At 61.2% G+C, this 13,074-nt stretch overlaps 1 protein-coding gene across 1 annotated transcript in view; it reads left to right on the forward strand.

Moving 5' to 3' along the window:
- Positions 1-5,063, forward strand: part of ABHD17A (abhydrolase domain containing 17A, depalmitoylase) — a 7,248-nt gene extending 2,185 nt beyond the window's left edge. Inside the window, exons 2-5 of the mRNA XM_057386675.1 lie at positions 373-856; positions 2,270-2,464; positions 3,062-3,241; positions 4,116-5,063. Coding sequence (XP_057242658.1) covers positions 552-856; positions 2,270-2,464; positions 3,062-3,241; positions 4,116-4,341 — 906 coding nt within the window. The 5' untranslated portion in view covers positions 373-551 and the 3' untranslated portion in view covers positions 4,342-5,063. The remainder of the gene's footprint in view (positions 1-372; positions 857-2,269; positions 2,465-3,061; positions 3,242-4,115) is intronic.
- The last annotated feature ends 8,011 nt before the right edge of the window (positions 5,064-13,074 follow it).

Here is a 13,074-nt window from a genome sequence, read left to right on the forward strand (position 1 = left end):
TTTTTTTTTTTTTCTTTTTCCTTTCTCTCCCCTTTCCCCTTTTTCCTCGGGAGCTCGGCACTCCCGCACGCCTGTGCCGGCACCTGGGTGGCCCCGGGGGAGCCGTGTCCTTTGTCCCACCAGCCGTGTGGCTGCTGTGGGGGTGTTGTGTGTGTGATCCTGCGCTTGTCCTCGCCCCCTCGGCGTGGGCTGCACGCGTGGGCTGGCGAACGAGGAAGGAGACTGGATTTTGGCGGGGGCTGCATGGGCTCTGTGCGGGCTGCGAGCTGCGGGGGTGTTCGCGGGAGGGACACTGAGGGGGGTTGGCACGTTTGTCCTCGGCCGCGGGTCACGGAGGGGACAGGGACTTCAGTGTCCCCCCCGCACCCGCAGGTCCCCGCTGCCGCCGGACGGACAGATGGACACAGCAGCCCCGCCGCACGCCCCGGCCCGCGTCGCACGGCCGGTGCCAGCCGTGCCCAGGGCCAGCTGAGGACCGGGCGTCCCCGGCCTCTGTCTGATTCGGATCCTCCCTCGCTCCGGGCGCGGCCGCCTCCCGCCTCGCCGCCGTCATGAACGGGCTGTCGATCAGCCAACTCTGCTGCCTGTTCTGCTGCCCGCCCTGCCCCAGCCGCATCGCGGCCAAGCTCGCCTTCCTGCCCCCGGAGCCCACCTACGCCGTGGTGCCCGAGCCCGAGCCCGTGGGCAGCACGGGCTCCCTGCGAGGTGCTGCCGGCCGCTGGAAGCTGCACTTGAAGGACCGGGCGGATTTCCAGTACTCCCAGCGGGAGCTGGACAACATCGAGGTGTTCATCACCAAGAGCAGCCGGGGCAACCGCGTCGGCTGCATGTACGTCCGCTGCGTGCCCGGCGCCAGGTGAGTCACCCGTGGGTGTGCCARCTGCTGTGCTGAGAGGGGCTGGGGCCGGCCTGAGGGGCTGTGTCCCTTCCTCTCCCTCGGCTGAGTGTCCCTGGCAGAGCTGGCCCTGCCACGGGGCTTTGGAGGCATCCGGTGAGACGGGCGAGCTTGGCTCCCAGGACCGGTTGGGCTTGTGGCCACACTGGGAATGGGGTTAAACCAGGAGCAGAGGCACAGCCAGAGGCTGCAGGGATGTGGGGATTCCCCAGGCTGCCCTGCAGGTCCCCCAGTGTCATGGSAGTGACGTAAAGCTCTGGTTGTTTGGACAGAGCTTGGCTCTCAGGGTGGCTGCACCAGCGGCTCCTCCCCATCCCCAGCCCTGCAGTGACCATGGGGATGGACAACTGCCCGTGCCAACCAGGAGAACCTGGTTTAATCCAATTCACAGGGACATTTGATTCCTCAAAGAAACGATTGATGCGACTGAAACCCAGGAGGGGTTTGGGCACTTCCCACCTRCTGGTCATTCCCACGGGTCTGTGARCTGGGCAGCYKGGAGTGTGGCATGGAGACCCCCTCCTGCTGCCAGTGGCTGGGCAGGAGGGGACTTGGCACAGTTTGGGGGTTCAGGTGCAGAGGGAGGCCAGGTCACCCCAAATGACCCCTTCCCCATCTCCTCCCAGGAACAACAGATCCTCAAAGACTGGCACCCCAGGCTGCAGGGCTGTAGGGGAGAACCTGGGTGGGGGGAACCAGACCTCCCAAACCCTGGGACATCAAGTTGTGCTGGCTGTGTGATCTCCCCTCAGCTTGTGCTGTCACTGACTTGCAGCTGGGGCTTCCTGGGCATCCAGGCCAGGATTGGAGGCTCAGCCTGGGCACAGACCCCTAGGGCCAGCTACAGGGGCTCAGCAGGGAGTGGGTCGTGCTCCCTCCTTCTGGCAGAAGGGAGCCAAGCTTCCATCAATCTGCTATTAGTGTTAATTTTTATGATTAACATTGTTTTTCCCCTTATGGTGGAAATTTCTTGTGCCTTGTCACTCCCACAATTCACTTCTCTCTCGGCATCTGGTGTCTTGCCAGGCTCAGGAGAGAAAAAAAAACTTGCTGTCAGAATTCTTACTTGAAATCCCCATTGGGCAAACGGCCCCAAATCCTGAGCTTTTTACCAAAAATAGACTCAAAAACTTGAACAGAATCATCATCCTGCCTTCAAGCTGCTTGTTCCTGCTGGGAGYGGGAGCGGGAGGGTCTGGGTGTCCCTGGGGGTGTCACAAGGACCTTCCTTGGTGGCCAGAGTGGTGTTGGCATCGGTGTCCCAGGGTTTGGTGTTGGCCTCCAAGGCAGATGTTTGGGGATATCCGTGCCCGAGTTCCAGCACCACGGCAGAGCCTGGATTAACGTTCCATCCCTGTGACCCCTGTGCTGCAGGTACACGGTGCTCTTCTCCCACGGCAACGCTGTGGACCTGGGGCAGATGAGCAGCTTCTACATCGGGCTGGGCACCCGCATCAACTGCAACATCTTCTCCTACGACTACTCGGGCTACGGTGTGAGCACGGGCAAGCCCTCGGAGAGGAACCTCTACTCTGACATYGACGCTGCGTGGCAGGCGCTGCGGACACGGTGAGCGGGGCAGGGAGCACGGCCCTGCTGCCCTCAGGAAAACCCTGTGCTCCAGCAGGYTGGAAAACAGGAAATCTCCCAGAAAGGGAACCTTGGGATGCTTGTGACAGGAAGGGGTGGTTGGAAAGCTGCAGAGGGAACAGCTGGGGGACCCGAGGGGCAAGGGGTGCTGCGGGGCATGACCTTGGCTCAAGCTGTGCTTCCTGTCTCGCTGTGCCAGGCTCAGCCCTGGTTCCTCTGCCAGGTTTGGGGTGCAGCCCTGTGCCAGGCTCTGCCTCCTTTTCCTTCCCTGCAGGTGGGCCTGGCTCACAGTGTGAGCTGGGGCTGCCCCACATGGCTGCAGTCCAGAGTCTGTGAACCCTCCATAACCCTGGCCTGGCAAGGGAAGGCCTTGATACCCCCCACAACTCAGCTGGTAGCTTGGCCTTGGCTCCTCCCTGGTCTTTTGGGAGTGCAGGGAGCTGCCCTGGGCTCAGCCATGAGGAGGGGGACAGACCCTGCCAGGAGCCTTGTGGGCGCTGTGGCCAGGGTAGTGTGACCCCCAGGCTGCATCCCCTGGTGATGTGACTGGCCCTGAGCTGCTCTGTCCCCTGCCAGGTACGGGATCAGCCCGGAGAACATCATTTTGTACGGACAGAGCATCGGCACRGTGCCCACAGTTGACCTGGCCTCCCGCTACGAGTGCGCGGCCATCGTGCTGCACTCCCCGCTCACCTCCGGCATGCGCGTCGCCTTCCCCGACACCAAGAAGACCTACTGGTTCGATGCCTTCCCCAAGTGAGTGCCCTGGGCAGAGGGAGCGGGGCTCTGGAGGGGCAGTGCCCAGAGCAGCTCTGCTCACAGCCAGGGGACATGTGACATGTGCACCCATTTTTCCTGATAGGTTTAAACATCCCCTTTGGTGTGTTCTCGCCCTGTATTTGATGCCCTCCTGGGGTCGYAACCCTCCCCAGGGTCACTGTGTCCCCTCCTGAGGGCTGTGCCATGTGTACACGCCTATCCCCTGCTGGCATCACCTCCTGGCCACCCTGTCCCAGTGTCTTCCCCTCACAGCTTTGGGCTGTGCTGTGCTGCTGGCCCCTTGTCAGGTGTCACAAACCCTAGGCATCCCTGGGACCCCTCTCTCCCCCAAGAGTAAATCCTTGGGGATTTTCCTGCTCTTCAGATAGTAGGAGTGGTGCTGAGGGGATGMGTTCTTCCTTTGCCTCTCCCTTGCAAGCAGGCCAGTGGGGCCCAGGGGACAGTCCCTAAGCCGGAAGCTGTGGCTGGGAGCCACCAGCCCACGCTCTGCGTCCCGATGGCCTCGTGTGGCCTTTGGGGCCGAGCTGGGAACAGCCCGTGCTTCCCTTCCTCGAAACCGGGCAGGGCTGATCCCAACAGGGGAGGGCTGTCCTGCAGCAGTTCCCATCAGCCCTGCTGAGGTCCCATGGGGATGTTGTCACCGCTGTCTGCTCCTTGTCTGTCACACTGGGGCAGATCTTTTCCTTGGCAGAAACTCCATGTCCCTCCCTGTCCCTGTGCTCTGCCACGATCAAAGAGCATTTCCTGGTCCCTCTCCCAAGGGATGTGTTTTGAGGTCAGGAGGGACAGGAGTGCCTCATTCCCTGTGCTTACCCCCCTCTCTCCTCTCTTCCCCATCCACCCTCTGCAGCATTGAGAAGATCTCCAAAATCACCTCTCCTGTCCTCATCATCCACGGCACGGAGGACGAAGTCATCGACTTCTCCCACGGCCTGGCRCTCTTTGAGCGCTGCCCCAAGGCCGTGGAGCCGCTGTGGGTGGACGGGGCCGGGCACAATGACATTGAACTCTACAGCCAGTACCTCGAGCGCCTTCGGAAATTCATCTCCCAGGAGCTGGCCAGCCAACGCAACTAACCGGGGGGACAGGCAGGGGGGCTCTGCTTGTTCCTCCAGCTCTCCTGGTCACTCTCCCTAGTCCCTGCTGCTGGAGTTGTAATGAGTTTGTTCAGCCTCRGCTCCAGGCTCGGGAGAGGGCAGGAGGCTCTGGAATGGACAGTGTTTGCTCTCGGACATGAGCACAGCTCTCCTCCCTGCYGGTGCCAGCCCTGGCGCTGCTGGCACCACCGGCCTGGCTGGCCAGAGACGGCAGCTCCCTCCTTCCCCCTTCCCAGAGACATGAGCCCACCCGCCGATGGTGGATCCTTGGCTTCAGACATGTCCTCGTCTCCTCTCCCAAACCGGCCAAGTCCCCAGCCCCTCCCGGCCGCTCTGCTGCTCTGACCATAGCAATAAGGCGAGTTGGAGAGGGGCTGGGGGCCCGGCCCCTCCCCGCTGTCCCTGCGGGCGGGACACAGGAGGTGACAGTTCCCACTCTCCATGGAGCTTTCCCGGGACCAGCGCTGGTGGTGCCCGGTGTTCACCCCCAGCCGGGGCCGAGCCGTGTCCCCAAGGGGACTATGGGGATGCATGGAGGAGGTGGCCCCCTGCCCCACACCTCCTCCAGTGTGGCACTGCTCAGCCTTCCCAGAGCACTCCTGGTGTTCGGGTCACCCCTGGAAAACCTCCTCCGGACCGCTCGCTGGGGAACGGGGCGAGGGGACCAGGCAGCGAATAAAGAGCAGAGGTTTAACGTTTCACCCGTGTGTGCCCCTTCCCTGGGGGCTCCTGCTCCTGACCCAGCCCCAGCATGTCCGGCCCCTCAACTCTCCCCGTGGCTGGCACCTCCCCTGCATTGCCCTTGGCCACATCACCAACATCTGTCACCCCCTCTGGGGACTGGGCAGCCCCAAAGTGGCAGCAGGAGCGGGGAAGGTGCCCTTGGCCCCGGGGACTGGGCTGCAAAGGTCTGTGTGTCCAGTCGAACCTTGGGGACAGCAGGCACCCATTCCTCCGCCAGCCCCTGTGCCCTGTCATTGGGGGATCCCATGGGATTGCGGAGGCTGAGGTGGAGGATGGCTTCAGCCTCCCAGGAGTTGTGGGAGGCCAGATGTGCCACAAGAGAAGGGGGAACGTCCCCATGGCCTGTTCGGTACCAGGGCCAGCACAGCGGGGGACGCAGGGTGGTCCTGGGGAATGCAGGGTGGTCCTGGGGGATGCAGGGTGGTCCTGAGGGGAGCAAACCTTATTGAAATGCTCCATGCCCAGCTCTGCCCTGGCTGTGTGGGGATCTCAGTGATTCCAGGGGTGCTCTGGCCATGGGGGCAGTGCAGGGGTGTCCCATGGAGTCCTCCCACCAGCACATGGGACGTTTGCCCCAGGGAAAGGCCGAGGCTCAGGTTGGTGCTTTTTTGGGGCAGCGCCTTCTCTTACACCTCCGCAAGAGCTGTTTGTCTGTGTTTTCCTGCCCCCGGGACATCCCTGGCCCCAACCCAAACAGCAAAACMCTGCTCTGCCCCTTCCCCTCCGTGTCCCTGTCCCTCCAGTGTCCCCTGCCTGCCACGAGGCCCTGGGGCCTGCCAGGCTCATGTGAGGAGGGATTTAATCTCCTTAGGGGCTCAGGGGCCAGGCGGGGGGGCCTCGCTGCACCCCCAGCACTCCAAAGCACCTATTGTTTGGGCTGGGAGCTGGGGGGAAGGTGAGGTGGGGGACACAGGCCCCTCTGCTCCCCACACATCCCTCACCTCCCCAGGACCACAGCAGGGGGGTCCAAAGGAGGAGGAATGACCCTTCCTGGGTGTGGGGCTGTGCAGGAGCTTGAAAAGGATGTTGGCACTCTGGGGGGCCTCACTCCTTTTCCAGGGGGATTTTGGGGTCCGGGAGCTGGGATGTCTGGCTTCTCCTTGCACATCCCCCCAGCCCTTTTCCCCCATCCCTCAGCCAGCAGTGGCCAGATGGTTTGTGAGTCTCGGGCTCACACGTRTGCAGGGAGCCAAAGCCTCCTGGCCCGGCTCGCTCCGGCCCCGCCATCCCGGGGCTCCCTAATCCCGGCACAGAGACGCTCTGTGTGTGCTCCGGGTATTTTTATCCTCTTACTGCTGCCTGCTTTCCTGTTGKGCTGCGGATGCTTCGGGCGGCTCTGCCTTGCTGGCGGGACAGCTCGGAGCTCCTTGGGTTTGGGGGATGTCGGGGTGGATCGAGGTTGTTTCCTGTGTCTCAGTTTAACACCAAGGCAGAAGGTCAGAGGAGTTCAGCCTGATCCCTAAAGTTTAGAGCAGCTCGGAAATGTGGGAATCCATGGAGATGGATTTAGCCAGGTGCCACCTCCATGGCTGGGAGCCCTGACTACAATCAGGGATCAGAGGGTCTGGATCTGTCACTGCTCCAGGCCCCGGGTGGAGGCTCCATCCTCACCCAGCAGCTGGAGGAGGAGGGAAAGAGAAGCGCTCACCCCTAACGGCATGAGCTGGGGGTCCTGGGCACAGCATCCGCCACCTGGGGCCAAACTGGGTCATGAGCCACTGGCACAGTGTTTCTGTCCCCTCTAGGATGGCATTTCTGTTCCCTCTGGGATGGCGTTTCTGTCCCCTCTGGGATGGCCTTTTCTGTCCCCTCCGTTGGAGCTGCACTTTGGGGTGAAGGGAGGGCCCTGGGTGGGGGACAGGGCTGGATGGGTTTGGTGCCTTGAGGGGACTCTGCAGCGTCTTGTCCCTGGAGGGGAAAGGCAGAGCCAGGCCTTGAGTGTCCCCAAAGTCCCTCCTGCAGCTGCAGTGCAGCAGGGTCAGGGCAGTGTCCCCCTGGCCCGTCTGACACCCCCAGCCAGGGGGGCACAGGGACCCCAGCCGGGCATGGGGGATGTCAGTGACCGGCCAAGAGGGGTTTAAGTCTCTTTTGGGGCATAAATGAGGCTTTTGATGGCCGGGGCCTGCGTGCCACAGTCATGAGACCCCGTTCAGAGGCCGAGCTCAGTCATGGGATGCAGGAAACTGAATTAAAGCGTCTTAAGGAGCTTTTTTCCGAGCTCTGCTCTGGTTCTCCACGTGCTTRTCATATGAACAAAGACGGTATAAAAGGGCAGAGGGGCAGGATCCCGTCGGTGGTCGGGCTGGGAGAGGGGACGGCGGTGGGAAGGGGACGGCGGGGCGAGGGGCACAGCACGGCGTGGAGGGAAGGGGACAGGAAAGGACAAGGACAGGGGAGGATGTGCTGGCTCTGCCCTGCCCAGTGAGTGAGGCACAGGGACACTGGGGACAGGGCTGGGGGAGCAGAGCCCGTGTCCCCACTCTTGGAGCAGCGCAGAGCTGGGAGAGCCCGACGCGCCCGCGGCTGCACCGCCACACCAGCGGCACCTCCCTGCTGAGACACGGTGAGGGGGCAGGGACACGGGGGGGACATCCAGCACCCTGGGGGACATCCAGCACCCTGGGGGACACCCACCGCCCTGGGGGACACCCAGCACCCTGGGGGACACCCAGCACCCTGGGGGACACCCACCGCCCTGGGGGACACCCAGCACCCTGGGGGACACCCAGCACCCTGAGGGACATCCAGCACCATGGGGGACACCAACCACCCTGGGGGACACCCAACACCCTGGGGGACACCCACCGCCCTGGGGGACACCCAGCACCCTGGGGGACACCCAGCACCCTGGGGGACACCCACCGCCCTGGGCAGGAGACACCCACCGCCCTGAGGGACACCCAGCATCCTGGGCAGGGGATACCCACCGCCCTGGGCAGGGAACACCCAAAACCCAGGAGAACAGCTGGCCCCTGCGCTGCTGGCTGCACACGGGGACAGGGGTGGCAGGTGGCGGCCCCTGAGGGTCCCTGAGGATCCCCGAGCTGGGCTGGGACCCTGGGCCTGGGTGGGAAACCATGGGATGGCCCCACCCCGCTCTGCCTGCGTGCTTCCGTGTGCACACAGCACACACGTGTACATGCACACACATGTGCACACGGATGGGTGAGCGCACACACACACACACACACACACACACACACACACACACACACACACAGAGCTGCACACAGGGCTTTTGCACGTGTGTTCACACTGACACACACACCCAAACATGCAAACACACGTGTGTACAGAGCCCTGCAGACCTACACACACACAGATGTGCACAGACACACACAATGTGCAATCACACACACAGAGAACTGCACACGGGGGCCTTTGCACGCGTGTACACACACACAGACACACACATACGTGTGTGTACACAGCACTGACACCTACACACACACAGATGTGCACACACASAGAGACCTTTACTCCCCCAGCTCTCCGGGTTCCACAGGATCCCCCGGGATCCCCCTGCTGCCATAGGATCCCTCAACTCCTCAGGATCCCYCAGCTCCCTCGGATACCCCAGCTCCCCATGATCCCTCAACTCCCTGGGATTTCCCAACTCCCCATGCTCCCTCAGCTCTCCAGGACCCCCCAGCTCACCAGGATCCCCCAGCTCCTCAGGATCCCTCAACTCCTTGGGATTTCCCAACTCCTCAGGATCCCTCAGGTCCCTTGGATCTCTCAGCTCCCCAGGACCCCCCAGCTCCCTAGGATACCCCAGCTCCCCAGGATCCCCCAGCTCCCCAGGACCCCCCAGCTCCCTTGGATTCCCCTGCTCCCTGGGCTCTCTCAGCTCCCCGGGGTCCCTCAGCTCCCTCGGATCTCTCAGCTCCCCAGGCACCCTTGGCTCTCCCGGCTCCCTGCTCTCCCCTCACATCTCTCCTCTGTCCGCAGGAGCTCTCRGAGCAGTGCGGGGCCGGGCCCGCTGCCCCCTGTGAGCTTCCCTTTGTCATCCTATGCCTGAGCGATGCCTGGAGGCTGGGACGGCCAAGGGAGGCCCACGGGCTGCCACAGCCCCGCGGTGACAGCGCCTGGACAGCACACGTGGGACCTCACACCGGGGCTGGGACCACCCTCAGGGGCTGCAGCTTCCCCTTGGGGCCCAGAGCATCCCTTGGTGGGGAAAAACATCTCCTTGTAGGGGCCAGAGCATCCTCTTAGGATCAAACTGGGGGGATGAAAAATGCCATTGCGGGACTGGAACACCCTGTAGCASGCCTTGGGTGCATCCCCTCCGTGTGCCAGGAGCACCCTGTGGGGACCTGGAGCACCCTTGGGAAGGCAAAGCATCCCCTTCATGTGCCAGGAGCACCACAGGGGGCTGGAATCCCCCAGGGGGGGCTGGAGCATCCCCCAGGCTGGCTGGTACCCCGTGGGCTGGGGCTGGGAAGGGTGGGATGCAGCAGCCAGGCCATTGTCCCAGGATGTGGGTGGGATTGTGGGGTGTTGTGAACCCCTGACTGGTGAGGATCTCCCACGGGGGACATGGACCATGGGGGATTACACTTAGGGTGGTACCAGGATGGGGTACTGGGAGTACTGGGAGTACTGGGAGTACTGGGAGTACTGGGAGTGATGTCACCCCCCTGAGCAGCCCAACCCAGCGGAGAGATGACCCCACACGAGGATGTTCTGGCAGCTCCAGGGAAGGCCCTGCTCTCCCACCTCCCTGATTCCTCCTCCAGCTTCACAAATCCCAGCCAGCACCTCATGCCGAGGCTGTGCCAGGACAATGGAAAAGTTCTCAAAAGTTCCCATGTGGGTGCAGAGAAAAATCTGCTCCATGGGGAGCAACACCTCACCCTGGGGTGCTCGGATGGGGTGACGCAGAATAAGGGGCAGGGAGTGGGGGTCTGTGGGGGGAGGCTCTGGTCACACCAGCATCTCCAGCTGGTTTCCAGTTTTTTTGCTCTTTTCCCTCCCCATTCACCCAGCAGGGCAGGGATCAGCTGGTGGATGAAGGGTGGGGATGAGATTCCAGGGAGAACCCCTGAGCCCCAGGGMTGGGTCTGTCCTCTGCTCTGGGGAGTGAACCGGGAGCATCCCCCATGGCACACCYGGAGCCACGTTCCTGGGTCACATCCTCATGTGGCCCCGGATGTGTGGGGGACACCCAGCATGGCATGGGGTCACCCTGGCACTGAGGCAGGTCCCTGTGTCAGGTCCCTGTGTCACCCAGCACAGTGTGGGGTCTCCCTGTCACCCTGTGTCACCCAGTGGGGTCTCTCTGTCACCCTGTGTCACTCAGCACAGAGTGGGGTCTCTCCATCCCAGGGGACAGGTCCCTATGACATCCAGAACAGTGTGGATGTCTCCCTGTCACCGTGTGTCACCCAGCACACTGCAGTGTCTYCCTGTCACTGGGGTCAGGTCCCCATGTCCCCCAGCAGCAATAAGGGCTGTGGMAGGGGTGGCTCTGACCCCCATGCAGTGACATCCCCTGCCCGGCTCTCCTGGGGAGGAGAGGGCCAAACCAAACCCGTGTCCCCTGTGCTGTCCCTTGTTCCCTGCAGGGACCGAGGGCAGTGCCAGCCCTGCTCTGTGCCCAGCCCTGCCCCAGCTTGTTCCCCTCAGCTTCAATCAGGGCGTTTGGCTCTGGGTCAGGGGGTTGGGGCCTCCTTGTTTCTGTGGGGTTTGAGTCAGTTTTGGGGGTCCCTTGGTCAGTCAGGGTTGGGGGGTGGTGGGTTTAGGTCCTAAGCAGAATTCCTGTGGGGTGCTGAGCTGGGGAGTGGGCTCAGCAGGACAGGGGAACTTTGGGGTTGTGGCTCTCAGAGTTGCCTCGGTGTGCAGAGGGACCCTCAGGACTGCACCCAGTGCTGTTGACTGGGAGCTGAGTGGGCATCCCAGTTAACTGAACTCAGGTGGGGAGGAAAAAGCACAGCCAAAACCAGCCTGGATCGATTGTGGGAAGGTTTTTCATGTGGGGTCCTTGAGATCTGGGCAGAACAAATATTTTATTTTATTTTAATTTAATTTCATTTTATTTTGCCCGTTTGTGACTTGAGGAAGCACGGGATGAGAATTATAAAGCAGAGAAACAGCCCTGTGTGTCTTTGCTTTTGTTTATGTGTGTCTCTCTTGAGGCCTCTCTGTTACAGCTGAAATTCCATAAAACAGATTTATCCATACCATAAAAACAAACCCACGCTGTTTTTGTGGGGGAAAGATGAGTTTRTTCTGTCAGGATGGAGAAGGGAGAAGGAAGTGGCTGCAGGGGTGTGGGTGGGGATCTCAGCACAGCCCTCCCCCAGTGCTGGTAAAGCACCTTGTGCCAGGGCCAGGATTCTGCCGGAGGGAAGGCAGCTCATCTCCTGGAGTTTCCTGCTTTTTAGAAGCTTTTTATGGATTATTCAGGTTTCCCGGGGCCAGCAGCTGCTGGTCCTGTTCAGGAGTGGGTTCCTCCTCCAGCATCCTCTGCTCCTGGACTCTGCTGGGACAACACAGGCAGTGAGGAGTGAGCAGCATGTGCCGAATTTGGAAAATAAAGTTGTTTTTTTTTCACTTAAGACTATCACAAAACAGAAGTTTTGCAATCTTTCTCTTGTCCTTCCCTGTGGCCAAGGCTGACTCTTTGAGCACCTTCCTCTCACCCAGCTGTTCCCAGCACTGTCCTGGAGCTCCCCAGCTCTCCTTGCACAAGTGATGAGGCTCTCCTGGATCCCCCCATCTTTCCAGGAGGGCTCTCTACGTCCACTCCAGGGGATTTCTCCTGCAGGTGGAGTCTCCCTGCTCTGAGCACCCACAGCAGCTGGCTTGGCCAAAGCGCTGCCATCACGTGCCTCAGTTTCCCCACTGCTAAATGCCGGTGTGGTGATTACCCGGGGCAAAGGGGGGGCTGGGCCCTCACGGGGGTGTGGAACCAGTTCTTGGCGTGGCCTCAGGTGAGTGACCTCGGCGCCACTGCCCAAACCTGTCCTGTGTCCTGCTGCTCTGCAGAGGGCTCAGGCTGTGCTGGGGCTTGGGGTGTGTTGCTRCTGGCCAAACAGCGACAGAAAAGAATAGATACAAAACACACAAAAGTGGGTGAAAAAARCAGAAAGAAAGAAGAAGTTTATTGTGGGACAAGCCTCTTTTATCCACTTTAGCAACCAGAGTACACATTTGTGTCAAACATACATTGGTCAAGAGACAGCTGTTTAATTAGTAATCAGAACATWATTGGTGAGCTTGCAAAAGCTACAGTATTAGTAATGCTTATAATTTTCAGCCACCTGCGTTATCAATTCTGCATTCCAATCTGCTTTTCTCAAGGATGCAGCRTTCCTCCTCCATGTGGGCAGTGAACATCCCTTTCTTTTCCCAGACCTCAGTCATACACAATAATTGCCTGAGTTTCAGAATCAGGGTCTGTGGGGCCCTGTTCCCCCACAGGGGTGCTGGTTTGAGGTGGTCCATGATGAGTGGATGGGCTGTGCTGGGGCTGGTGGTCCATGCTGGTCCATGCTGGGGATGATCCATGCTGGGGATGATCCATGCTGGGGCAGCCGTCCATGGTGGTCCATACTGGGAATACTGGGATGAGCTGGAGCAGCAGACCATGCCTGGAATACTGGAATGTGCTGGAACAGTGGTCCATGGTGGTCCATGCTGGGAATACTGGACTATACTGGGTCCATGCCAGGGGCTGCAGGTTGTGCTGGAGTAATGGCTCTTGGTGCTCCACATCCGTACTGAGGGTGCCGTGCTGATGGGCCACAGATCAAGGAACCCGTGCCCATCTCTGTGCCCACACTGGGGACTCGTTCCGGGGGTGTCGGGGGGCTCCGGAGTGCTCRGCAGCAGGAGGAGGTGGCYGCAGCCCCAGAGCTGTATTCACCATCCCCTGTGTCTCCCCTCGCTCCGGGGATGTGCCAAACCCGGCACAGCTTGGATTACAGAATCCAGGAAAATCCTGAGCTGGGAGGAACCCAT

Source organism: Malurus melanocephalus, unplaced genomic scaffold (genome assembly GCF_030028575.1).
Source record: "Malurus melanocephalus ecotype Western Australia unplaced genomic scaffold, MMel_1.1 scaffold_1029, whole genome shotgun sequence".
Lineage (NCBI taxonomy): Eukaryota > Metazoa > Chordata > Aves > Passeriformes > Maluridae > Malurus > Malurus melanocephalus.